The 13,356-nt window shown below is 47.7% G+C and overlaps 1 protein-coding gene across 2 annotated transcripts in view; it reads right to left on the reverse strand.

The window, feature by feature from the left end:
- Positions 1-12,609, reverse strand: part of STIM1 (stromal interaction molecule 1) — a 161,478-nt gene extending 148,869 nt beyond the window's left edge. For both annotated transcript variants that reach the window (XM_037522841.1, XM_037522840.2), the window contains exon 1: positions 11,863-12,609. In XM_037522841.1, the coding sequence (XP_037378738.1) occupies positions 11,863-12,001 (139 nt within the window). In that variant the 5' untranslated portion in view covers positions 12,002-12,609. The remainder of the gene's footprint in view (positions 1-11,862) is intronic.
- Between the last annotated feature and the right edge of the window lie 747 nt (positions 12,610-13,356).

Raw genomic sequence — 13,356 nt, forward strand, 5'->3', positions numbered from 1 at the left:
GCTCAGGGCAACCACTGCTATGGCAAACGAGAGCCACCAGCCAGAGTAAGAACAAACCATCCCACAGTGTGACTGACAATAGTCACTGTGCACTGCTTCAGCAGGTGCTCAATAAATAGGGGTGAAGTACTAGCCAGCAGAAAAGTAGAGCCCACAGAACTTTGAAAATCCACGGTGTGGATTCTATCCCTAATCTCAGAGTACTCTTGTCTTAACTTTTCATAGGAACTGATATCAATTTACTTGGCATTCTCAATCCAAAGATTAAGTCAATATTGCTCATTCATTTATTTTTTTTTTCTTTTTTTTTTTATTTATTTACTTGTTTGTTTGTTTGTTTGTTTATGCAAGCACTGGGTACAGTCAGAAGCACCGGAGGGTGAGAGAATTCACCAGAGCCAGAGCGGGGAGCAGAGCAGGCAGAAGGGCCCAAGTACACTGCTGAGGGGAGCAGCGGGCGGCAGGAGAGGTCTGCACGCCATGTGGGACCCTCCTCCGGGGCCAGGGAGCAGCCGGGGATTGAACCGGAGCCGCAGAGGCTGCGGGCAACCTCGCAACCCAGCACTCAACCGCTGCGCCACCAGGGGAGGCCCAATATTGCTCATTCATTTATTAATTCAACAAATCTATTGGGCACACTCTCTCTGATTGCACTGTGCTAGACAGTTAGGATGTGAACTATGGTCAACAAAATAGACGTGACTTTTGCCCTCAAATGAGAAGGAAATATGCACAAACACAAAAACAAAAATGAGGGAGAGGATTTTAAAATCTCTACTACTATTTCATATACATTAACTCTCCTTTAACCCCACGTTTCAGGTAAGGACCTGACCTAGGTCATGTCAGAGGTGATGTTTTCACTGAGGACTCAAGGACCCAGTGCTCTTGATTCTGAATCAGGCTGTCTCTTGCCTTGAGAGACATACACAGGTTGTAAAGTGCACAGAAGTACAGCAGATAGCAAATGCTACCAGAGTTTGATAAGGGATGAGATGACATTTGCAACTAGCATCAGTGTCAGGGAGGATTTCACAGAAGACTGACAGGTTATATGGGAAGAAAGAAGAGGACATTCTAAAGGAGAGTAAAATGACATAGTAAAGGCAAAAGAGAAGCAGCATAAGGTGTATTTTGCAGACCAGGACAAAGGAAAAAGCCCAGCTATGCGAAGATGTAGAGGGGAACAGAGGAAGATAAAGTGAGCAAAGCAGTCTGGGGTCGGAACCGTAGGTCAGAAAGGAAACTACCACCCATAGAGAGATTTTGATGTCTGCACCTTCTCCATTCCAAGCTTCCTAGCAGAAAGCAAAAGTACAGTGCCTTTAGCTTGTTGCAGGTTTTTCTTTCCATGGCCTTTCACATGAAAAAACTCTGCTCCATTCTGACAAATATGACAGGGCCACAGTTATTCAAATCTCACCTACTCCAGCAAGTTATGACAACAAAGACAATGCTTTGTCAAATTCTCAGTGCCCAGGGGAGGGAGAGGGATCAAAACACGGAAGGAAGAGCACAAAGGACTATGATGATGGTGCACAGGTGAATTGGTGGTGGCACTTTTATGGGGACTACACCTGAAAGGAGAAAGCATACATTGTACAAAAAATAAAGAATGATGCAAAATATCTATAAATGAAATTAATAATAAATTTCCATCACCCCAGGGGAAAAAAATTCTCAGTGTCCAGAAAGCTTCCCCTTGGCACTTTCCAGGTGCCACAAGTAACCCCACAGGCTTTACATACATCTACCCTGTGACTGGAGGCCCCCAAATCCATACATAATGTAACCAGCCTAACAATGGTAAGACATGCAGTACAGCTCTGACCTACCTCCTTCAGGAAGTCTACTCCATACATCCCAACAAACAGAGCTATTTCTCCCTGCTCTGAACTGAGATTGCCAAGACAGTAGTACAGAATGCAGACATTAGTCACCATATGCCACAGATATTACTGGCTTCTTTTTCTGTGCCTTATTATATAACAGCTCTCTAGCTGTTAGCTCCTCAGAAGCAGCACTTGAAGCTGACTTTATAAACCCCCAATTCTGCCCAGTCCAATTTCTCCGAACACAATACAGTATTGTGAATTGCTTTCTGGTTCTCCTCTGTATAACTCTCAGACCCCCTAACAACCCAAGCTGACCACATTAGGAGAGGGACACTCCATAACTGAGTGGGAAAAACATGTAAATGAGAGTCAGACAAAATTAGATTCTAGCCCCAGCAAAGTAAAACTTTGGGCAAGTTGGTTCTTCTTACATGTAAAATGATGACTTTGGGAGAGATGGTCTTTAAAAGCCCTTCCAGGTTTGACATACTAAGTCCTAGCACCTAACACCAAAGGCCTAAAAGGTCTACAAGCTTTTCATCTGTCAATGTGTAAGTCCCAGTTCAAAGCCACTTAGAAGTCTAGGTTTCACTAATGCCATTCACAGCAACATGGATGGAGCTAGAAGGAATTATGCTCAGTGAAAAAAGCCAGAAGGAAAAAGAAAAATATTGGATGGTTTCACTTATAGGAGGAATATAGGAAAACCAAATATGACATCAGGAGAAAAAAAATAACAATACACAAAACAAAACAAAAACCAACAGACAATTATAAACTAGAGACATCCTACAGGGTTGGAGGAGGGAGAGAGATCGGAGAAAGGGAGGGAAGAGCACAGAGGACTGTGGTGATGGTGCCCGGATGCATGGGTGAAGGAAATTCTATGGGCACTACACCTGAGGTGGGGGGGAAGCAAACAATGTTTAAAAATGAACAACAGGGGGGGTCTCCCCGGTGGCGCAGTGGTTGAGCGCTGGGTTGCGAAGCTGCCCATCAGCCTCTGCAGTGCCGGTTCGATCCCTGGCTGCTCCCCGGCCACCGGAGGAGGGTCCCGCATGGCGTGCAGACCTCTCCTGCCGCCCGCTGCTCCCCTCAGCGGTGTACTTTGGTCCTTCTGCCTGCTCTGCTCCCCGCTCTGGCTCTGGTGAATTCTGTCACCCTCCAGCGCTTCTGACTGTACCTAGTGCTTGTATAAATAAATAAATTAATTAAAAAAAAAAATGAACAACAGGGCCTCCCCTGGTGGCGCAGCGGTTGAGCGCTGGGCTGCGAAGCTGCCCGCAGCTTCCGCAGTGCCAGTTCGATCCCCAACCACCGGCAAGGATCCCACATGGCACGAGAGACCTCTCCTGCCACGCCCGCTGCTCCACTCAGCAGTGTATTTCTTCGTCAGTCTGCCTGTTCCGTTCCCTGCTCTGGTGAATTCTCTCACCCTCCTGTGCTTCTGATTGTACCCAGTGCTTGTATAAATAAATAAATAAATATTTCAAAAATAAATAAATAAAAATGAACAACAAGGGGCCTCTCTGGTGGTGCAAAGGGTTAAGATGCAACCTATAAAGCTACCCACAGCCACTGTAGCATGAATTCAGTCCTTGGCCAGGGAGCTACCCAATGGCACAGCAGACTCTCCTTACTCGTCCACTGCTCCCCTCAGCTGTGTATTTCAGTCAATCTGCCTGTTCTGTTCCCCACTCTGTCTCTGGTGAATCCTTACCACCCCCCACCCACACACACATACACCGCTGGCCTATACCCTAGTTCTTGCATGCATAAATAAATAAATCTTTTTCTAAAAAAAAAAAAAAAAAGAACAACGATCTGAAATATATATAAATGAAAAATAAATGAAAAAAGTAATTAAGTCTACGTTTCACAAGCCAAATTGAAACAGTAAAGACTCTAAAATCAATAGCTGCATAATGGGCTCCAGAACTGAAGTTACCAAACAAGGAACTGGGAGGCAGGACCAGAACTTAGGATAAAAAGCTAGCTTAAGAATGAACCTTAAACAGGGGAAGAGTACAGAGGGAAGGGCCATGTCAGCTCTAAATCTTAAAACAAAAAAATCACGCATGAACCAAGAGGACAAAATACCAAAGAGAGTACAGAAAGATTCAACGAGACTGTAGGAGGCAAGAAAGGAAGGAAGTCAAAAAAGCTAAGAAGACACAGCACTGAAAAACAATTGTTCCCAAGAGCACAGCCTTAGGGTAATGTCCAAGGTGGCTACCAGTGATCCCTGCCTTCCTGGTATCCATGTCCGGTGTAATCCCTTCACTTTGCTTATGGGCTAGACTTACTGACTTGCTTCTAACAAAGAGAATATGGCAGAAGTGATGGCATATCAATTGCAAGATTGGGTGATCTCTCTCTCTCTCTTCCCCGCCCCCCCCCCCTTATCTCTCTGTCTCTTGCATCACTCGTCCTGGAGGAAGCCAACTGTCATGTCATGAAGCAGCCCAGTGAAAGAGAGGTCCATGTGGCCAGGGACCAAGACCTGCCAACAACCATATAAATTAGCTTGAAATCAAATACTCTCCCCTAATTGAGCCTCCAGCCCTAGCCAACAGCTTGACTGCAACCTCATCAGAAACCTTGAGCCAGAGGCACCTAGCTAAGGAGCACCCAAATTCCCAATCCACAGGAGTCATGAGATAACAAGTGTTCTGCGATAATTTGGTATGCACCAATACAAGTGGGGACATTTTACGACTGCAAATGGGGCTAGGGAAGTGGTTACACCCAGTAAAAGATAGGGGTATAAGCAGGAAATACGGTCAAATACTACTATCTAGACTTTATCAACAGCTTCTCTATGGCCTAAGGAAGTCTTGATGATTTTTTTTAACAAAGTCAAAGAATGGAAAATTCTGAAAGTGAACTTCTAAATATGTGAGGCTCCTTCTTCAATAACCCTTTCCAAGGAAAATTTTTTCAACTTCTAACCAAGTGCCTAATAAACTGTAGTAGACTCTGAACCAGACAGTAAATCCCCTTCAGTTGAATTCTACAAACTTTGTAGTATATCAAGTATACAATGCAGCCTTATGCTACAGCAACTCCTGAGGAGCTTAGGTGTGTCAAGGAAGGTACCTACACAGATAACTCCAACAAGCCACAGCATGGCTGGTAAGATGACAGATTCTACTATCACTTCGCTATAAATGACGAGATTATTCAAACACTTTTGTTAACACAGCTATGGCCAGACCATTAAGGCTACAGACCCCATGTGCCAGATCAGTAAGGGACACACTGGCAGGTAATTTATGCTGATAAAAAGAGTATGAGGGCCTCCCCGGTGGCGCAGCAGTTAAGCACTGGGTTGCGAAGCTGTCCAGAGCCTCGGCAGCGCCGGTTCGATCCCCGGCTGCTCCCCGGCCACCGGAGGAGGGTCCCACATGGCACGCAGACCTCTCCTGCCACCCGCTGCTCCCCTCAGCAGTGTACTTCGGTCCTTCTGCCTGCTCTGCTCCCCACTCTGGCTCTGGTGAATTCTCTCACCCTCCCGCGCTTCTGACTGTACCCAGTGCTTGTATAAATAAATAAATAAATAAATCTTTAAAAAAAAAAAAAAAAGAGTATGGATCTGGTACACAGATGTCCAAAGTTATAGTTCTGAACCTACCACTGTTTGGTATGTGACTGAGAACACAAATTTCTCAGCTCCATATTTTTCATTTTTAAAGTGAGCGTAATAAAAGCAGCCCTACCTACTTCCAAAGTTGAGGATAAAATAAAATAATAGATGAAAGGGATAAAAAAAATCTGAGCTTGGATAAAAATACAAAGTATCTTGGGTAAGCATACCTCCAAAGGTTGGGGAAAAGCCCAGAAAGGTTACCAAGATATATGTGATGGTTGAAAGCAAAAGAGAAAATACAATGTCTTCAAACCAACCCTGATTCCAGCTTTTCCAACAAACTGTAACAGAGGTTTTAGGATAGTCACAGTAAAAAGAGAGATAAATAAAGTACAACCCCACCTCCCTTCTTCCACAAAAAGCTTACATTTGTGAGAGAGCAAACATATATACAACTCACTATGTGTTACATTAGAGATTTATACAAAGTTTCATGAGGTAATGAAGAAAGCTCTGTATTATTATTTTATTAAGCTATATTGTGGGCGCATGGGTATTCAATCTGATATTCTTTTTTTTTTTTGCATAGAAGAACTGGGGTGTAAGCCAGAGGTGCAAGAAGGTGAGAGGATTCTCCAGAGACACAGTGGGGAGCAGAGCAGGAGGATTTACTGAAATATACTGCTAAGGGGAGCAGTGGGGGAGACAGGAGAGGTCTGCTACACCATGTGGGTTAGCTCCCTGGCAAAGAATTGAATTCAGGCCATAGCAGTGATAGCCTTAAGACTTAACCCCTAGGTCACAGGAGGCCTTCCATGTGATATTCTTTATACTTTGTTGTGTATCTTAAATATTTCTTAATTTTTTTTATCAGCAGTAGTAACAAAGGAAAAGAAAGAAAGCTCTATCAGAGGTCCTGCTTGGTATCTTTCTCTCTCCCTAAAAGTCTGGCAGACAGAGCAGCTGGGTTTCCCACAAAGGGAAATTCACCATTGCATGTCCATGAAGTCACCCAGCAATGTGTGTCAAAGCTACTCAGCAGGAAACAGGGGCCCCTTGGGGCCCAAACCAAAGTCCTGTGGAGACCTAGGAAACCACTCCCCTCAACAAGACCTCGTCCCTTCCTAGCCAGAGAACAGAAATTCTTAACATGAAGGCCCCACATTCCCTTGAGTAGCATTCCAAGGACTGTGAATTTGGATGGGAAAGAAATTACATCAATATCCTTTTACTGAAAGCTACCATTTCATTCAATCATATAGTGCAGGCAACCAGCACGTTATTAGCAGTTCCTATGATTCGGGTCACAGTAGAAATTAGACATTTTCATGTGATGTTACATTGTTGTAGTTATCTCAAAACATTGTTTATATTTGTCATTACTTCAAATTCATGGTCGCTTTTAGACCAACTGCTAGGTCACACATGACTACGATCTTCCTGTCTTCCGGCCCTCATGCAAGGTAGCTGGCCAAGTATGAAGCAACTCTGTCCAGTTATTGTTCAGTCACCAAGTAGTGGGGCTCCAAGACATCCTCCACCCTTCCCCAAGTCAGACCACTCCCTCGTGGGTCTCTTTTGCCTCCACCCAAGCCCTCCTTCCAGGAAGCCCTTTACAACCACCTTAGCCTATCCCAGTTCACATAGAGCTCTCTTAGTCCTTAACCTACACTGTCTATACTGCCTGGTTTTGTTCTTTATTAAGCCTGTGCATAATGTCGTTTTTCAATAGTCTCTCAATAGATAGCTTCATCCTTATTACCAGAATTAGACTTCTCTGGTAGCCCCAACTTCCTTCCATAGTACAAAGCAAGCACTCATTATGGACTTGAGGAGCGAATAACCAATTCAGTCACGGTCCCCAACTCAAATGTCTTTGTCTCAAATGTCTTAACCTAAGGTGGAACTTCTATTTGATACCTCTCTGGACATGAATTTCCTCATCTATAAAAATAACTAGGTTGAATTAACCAACGTTTCCACCTCTTAAGTTTTGAATTAGGCAACTACGTTTCATCTCCTCAAGATCTGATAAAAATGATGGGGGAAACTGAAAATCCTCCCCCAGGTCTCCCAGGGAGTTAGTCACTTGCTCCTCTGAACTTCCCGCAGTCTTTTATACATATGTACAATAGCTCTTCCATCATTTATCACAGATTTGAAAGAGTGTAAAATCTATGGCTGAAGTACAGATAGGAAGAAGAGCCAGGCTGCCAGGGTTCGAATTCTGGCTCTCTTCCCTACTATCTGTACGATGTTGGCAAGTTGCTTAACCTCTCTATGATTCTATTTCCTCACCCGTAAAACAAGGATAATATCTAGTACATAAGATGGTTGTGAGAAATAAATGGGAAAATAAAAATGCTTGGAATCATACCTGCTAAATAATAAACACCAGGGCCTCCCCTGGTGGCGCAGCAGTTGAGCGCTGGGCTGGGAAGCTGCTCACAGCCTCAGCCAAGTCCCACCCACCTGCCCTTGGCCCCAATCCAGATCCAGGAGCCACCCTCAACTAAAATTAGCATAGCCACTAAGAAGTGGGCAGAGAAGTGCCAGTTCAATGCCCAGCTGCCGGGAAGGGTCCCACCTGGCGCACAGACCTCCCCTGCCGCACCCGCTGCTCCCCTTGGCAGTGTATTTTGTCGGTCTGCCTGTTCTGTTCCCTGCTCTGGCTCTGGTGAATTCTCTCACCCTCTCGCGCTTCTGACTGTACCCAGTAATTTATAAATAAATAAATAAATCTTTTTTAAAAAAACATAATAAACACCAAAAAAAGTGTTGCTATTATTATTGATGTATTGATGTTTTAATGTCCTATTAGACATGACTCCTGCTTTAGCTGGATCCCTGACTTCCCATTCTACATCACAGAAATCAGCTATATGATTTCTTCCATGGCACCACCACAAGATAATATATTTATCTATGTTTTCATTTCCTCTAGACTAGAAACTCCCTGAAGGCAGAGAATATGTCTGTTTTGTTCATCCTTAAATCCCAAACACCAAACATAGTACCTGGCCCAGAACAGTCACTCAAATATTTGTTAAATAAATAGCACATGAGCTGGCACTATTCAATGTTTGCTGAATAAATTAACCTAGCTCAGGGTGATTATCAAAGTTAAAGCATGGGCGCAGATGATGTCTTAGCTGCCCCGAGATTAATGTGAACCCCTCCCCAGTCCCCAGTACTTGCTTCAGCCAAGTCCCACCCACCTGCCCTTGGCCCCAATCCAGATCCAGGAGCCACCCTCAACTAAAATTAGCATAGCCACTAAGAAGGCCAGGCCATTTATAGCCTTGGAGGCAGTGGCAACTAGCTGGGTGGGCAGGCAGGCCTCTAGCTTCCCACTCTATCAGGAGTTGACTAAGAAGCCAGCCTGCGCTCCACAGACTATTTAGAAATGTATCCTCCAAGGTCCTGTTCCAGCTATACTGAGTCAAACCACAGTTCCTGACTAGAGGTCCTTAATACTTCCAATACTAGCAGGACACAACTCTAGACCCACCTGGAGTCCTATACACATATTCTGCAGGAAAGTTTAGAATTTCTGGAGGCAATGAGCTCTGAGTCTGAGGGAGGTTCCAAGCATCAGCTCCAGGTCAGCTTCAGAAATGCAGGACCCAGAAAACTACAGCCAACACAGATTTTTACTGAGAAAGTGACTTCACACAGCTTGGTGTATAGGCATCAGAGTGCCAGGAGGTAACAGAAATGGCCTCTGCATACCCAATAAGAGGATCCCCTAGCAGAGCACTGACCTTCACTACAGCATCAGACTTTTAAGATGGGCATGTATAGGGGCCTCACTGGTGGCACTGGGGGTTAAAGACACAGCGCTATCAAGCTATCGCCAGCCACTGCAGCACTAGTTCGATCCCAGGCCAGCCAGGGAGGTGACCCACATGGTGCAGCAGACCTCTCCTGTCTCACCTGCTGCTCCCCTTAGCAGTGTATTTCAGTAGATGTGCCTGTTCTGCTCCCCACTCTGTATCTGGTGAATCCTTTTATCCCCTCCCCCTAGCACCTCTAGCCTAGACCCCAGTTCTTATATGTATAAATAAATAAGAATTAAAAAAAGAGAAGATGGTTATGTATATAAATCCAACAAGGAAAAATAAATCTAATTCTCTGGTCCTTTTCTTCCAGCCCCTGCAGAAGAGTCTCCAGAAGAGAAAAAGATAGGCCTTTTCTTGGATCTGTTACAGAATCACCAGGGCCTGCTTAACTAACTCACCAGAAGGAAAGGAACATTCTCTTAGCCCTGCCTGGAGCTCCTTTAATAGGGCAGGGCCTGAGAAGATGCAAAAAGTCTAGGATTTAAGTAGCAGAAGACCTGCCTGTAAAACAGCACAAGACCCAGGTTTTTCACCTTTAAAAATGGGAATAATACCACCTGCCCTGCATTCAATAGAGCTATTGTGACACTTTTGGGGGGGGGGGATAGCTATAAAATTGCAAATTATACATGATAGAGAACATACAATTGATTATTGAATCTGATTTAGAAAAGTGGTAGTTTTGCGGTTTGAAGGGCAAGTAAAACTCCTATGTTCTTTTTCCTAAACCCTTCAGCAGAACAATCAACAAACCACCTCTTTGCAAAAATGAGCCCCCCTATCTGAGTCAGAGACAAAGTCCCAACCAAAGAAACAACCTACCAGAACAATATTGCTGAAGCTCCCAGGTTCTTAGAAACCATGGTCGTTCCCAGCATCTGGGATCTTTCTCTGAGACCTCCCTCCCTGGAATTCAGTATTAGTTTAACAACAGAAACTAATTTCTGAACTGAGAGGATTCAAAGACCAAAAGAGAGGCCTAAGTGGTATAATCGGCACAGCCAGGCCAATTGTTTGGAAGGCTCTCTCTCCATAAGCTGAAGTCATGGGGTGGTTCTGAGGAATGCCATCATGCCCTAGGTAGGTACACACACACACACTCTTCCTGATCGCCTGCTAATACTGAAAACTCAAAACTCCATCCCTTTAGCTTGTGTCCAAAATAAAGAACACCTCCACTCCCACAAAAAAAAAAAAAAAATTTCATTTTATGTCAGACACTCCTATTTCAGGGAGAAAAAAGGACATATTATCAGTTATAGACAGGGATGACTGTGGGACAGAAGAGAGGCTCCTTGGATGTACTAAACAGCGGGTCCTACATCTTCCTACTAGTCTTTCCCTTCACAGGCTAATGAGAACCAAGCTTTGAGCTAGGTTTCCACAACCAAGGAGACACTGTACAGAGAAGCAGGATTAATATGCAGGAAGGACCTATCTTCAAAGTAACAGCCTGCCATGTTGTAGATACGGCAACCCTGGCCTCACTTGGAATCCAGCCCTTTGGGTACCTGGAATCACACCCAGCCCACTCCAGGAAGTTAAAAGTAGTTTTCCCAAAAGGGTCTACCACCACAGCCAACCTTTAGATATAGCTATGAAACTCCTCAGCTACTATGACCTATGTTTCCTTTTCCTTGTATCCACGGGTATCCGCTGAGCCATCTCCTCACTTAAGCTCACTTAACTCTTTAAAAGAACCCAGTTATAAACCTTGTGCACTGTGCACCCCACTGCTCTGGGCAGATTACAGAGACTGGGGGAGAAAAATGGGGAAAGAAAACTGAATTCCTTCTAAACCTTGCATAAACAACTGAATTTCTAAAATGCTCTTTTCCTCTGCAACAGAATACCAGGGTTCCTGCTATCTGATAAACCTCCATGAGAGCAAAGGAAAAACCAGGACAGATCAAAAATATCATAGAACTTCTAACCTCATCAGAAAAAAGAAAGAGAACAAGTCAACAAGTAGTCGCAAGAATTATATCATGCCCGTGTCAAGAAAAGCTATTTTACTCCCTGGTGGTATACAGAACTCCATCTAAGGAACTGCCTTGATATCTCCAGTGGGCACAGCTAAGAGACAGCAGACTGCCTGAGGGAACCCCATGTTCTGGGGTTCCCATGCTTGCTGGGATAAAAAGACACACCTGAACACTAAGCAACAGGGCAGAAGAGTTGGCCCATCCCAGACTCTGCCCATCCCAACTAGCTTCAGTCTCCTCAGTGATGCCAAGTGCTGAAATTGGCCAAGAGCAATAGACGTATCACCTGCCCAGGCTCTTCTTCCAGACAAGAAGTCCTGAGACAGGGTCCTGACTTGTCTATCTGAAAAGCCAAGATGCCCCACAGGTGTACCTCTTCCCACTAACAACAAAAGACACGCTGAGGAGGGAAGAGAAAAGTTGTTCAGGAGAGACAGAAATACTACCCACGGCTCCTGAATAAAAAGAACTCCTTGGACAACTAGGAACAAGCAGTACAATATGTGGATCCGCCATCAAGCACGCATGTAGAAACCTAGGGCTCAACTTACCCACTCATCTCAGTTCTGAGTCAAAGTCCCTAGCCCAGCGAGCCTTTGGCAAAGTCTTACCTGCTGCAGTGGACTCCTCAGAACTGCCCCCTGAATTGGTTCCCGTAGCCTTCTCGCTGTGACTATGGCTGAGGCTCTGGCCGTGATGCAGGAGCAGCCCCCAAAGAAGCCACAGAGCAAGACGGGCGCACACATCCATGATTCCAGGGCTCAGTCACCATGCGCCTGATGCGGACACCTCGGGACCCCAGAGGCAAAGCCGGGAACCCGGGAGTGCAGCCGACAGTCCTGGAACCCCAGGCAAGACGCCCTCGAGGCGCCGCAGCTGCCCAGCCACCCGCGGGCCTGCCGTCTCCGACAGCCAAAGGTCAAGTGCTCCAAGTTTGGGCGCGGGAGGAGGGCCGGTGCCTCGGTCCGGGGAGCGGCTCCTCTGGAGCTGCAGCGGCCTGAGCGCGCAGCCTGCCCCGGCCGCTTCCGGAGAGTTTGGACCCGGTGGACGCGGGGCCACTATCAGCTCCGCTGCCGACTACACCCCACTGGAGGGGGCGACGGGCGGGACTCCCGCGGGCACGGGGTGGGGGAGGAAGGAAAGGCAGAGCAAGAGGGGCGCACCTGGCCTCGCCCCGGCGAGGAGTGGCGAGCAGCACAGTCTCGGGGAGGGCGCGCGACTCGCAAACCCCCGCGGGCGCTGGGATCCTAGGCCTCCAAGGCCGAGCTCAGCGCCCCCGCCCAGTCCCGTGCCCGGGCGGCCCGCAGTGCCCAGGTTCGGCAGGCGGACGCGCACCGGCCAGGCCCGGGACAGCGGCTCCCCCGCGGGCGGGCGGGCGGGCGCGCGGCGAGGGGCGGGCCTGGGGCGGGCGGGGGCGTGCTCTCCCGCGGGCCCGCCCCGTGCCGCCCGGCCCCCGGCGAAGCCCGGCCCCGCCCCAGCGCCGGGTTTATCCCGGAATAACCCGTGGGGAGCAGCGCCCCGCGCCCCCAGCCCCGAAGCGCTCCCCCGGCCCGGGGCGCGCAGCGGTCTCCGCCAGGACCCCCTCCCGCACTAAGGCCCGGGGTCCTTCCCCACCACCACCACTCCGTCCCCCGCGAGAGTCTCTCCGGCTCTAGGAGCCCGCGGATCGGCGGGCCGACCCCAGACACGCAGCTGCTCAGGTAATAATCCAGGCCTGCGGCCGCAGCAGCAGCACCAGCAGCAGCCGCCCTGCCTGGATCTCCCGGTCTTGGTTCTAGTCCATCCGCCTCAGCTCGGGGGCCGAGCTGAAAAGAACGCCCCGGCCAACAACCGAGACTCTGGGCTGCCCGAGATGACCACCGCCGGGCCAGCTGCGGCCCGGGGCGCCCTCCCAGCCCCCCAGCCGTGGGCCCCGGCTTTCCAGGCGCCACACGCCCACTGCGCCTCGCAGCCAATGGGCTCCCGCCTCTCTGCAGCTTAGGAACCCGAGCGCTTCGTCACCCGCGCGCAGCGGCCCCTGGCGGGCAAATCCAGGTGCTGCAGAGAAGATTGGGGCGCCAGGGAGACCCCGCCCCTTTGCAGAGGGTTGGGAAGCGAAGCGAGGA

This window comes from Talpa occidentalis, unplaced genomic scaffold (assembly GCF_014898055.3).
Source record: "Talpa occidentalis isolate TD23 unplaced genomic scaffold, MPIMG_talOcc4v2.1 talOcc4.3, whole genome shotgun sequence".
In the NCBI taxonomy this organism is placed as follows: Eukaryota; Metazoa; Chordata; class Mammalia; order Eulipotyphla; family Talpidae; genus Talpa; species Talpa occidentalis.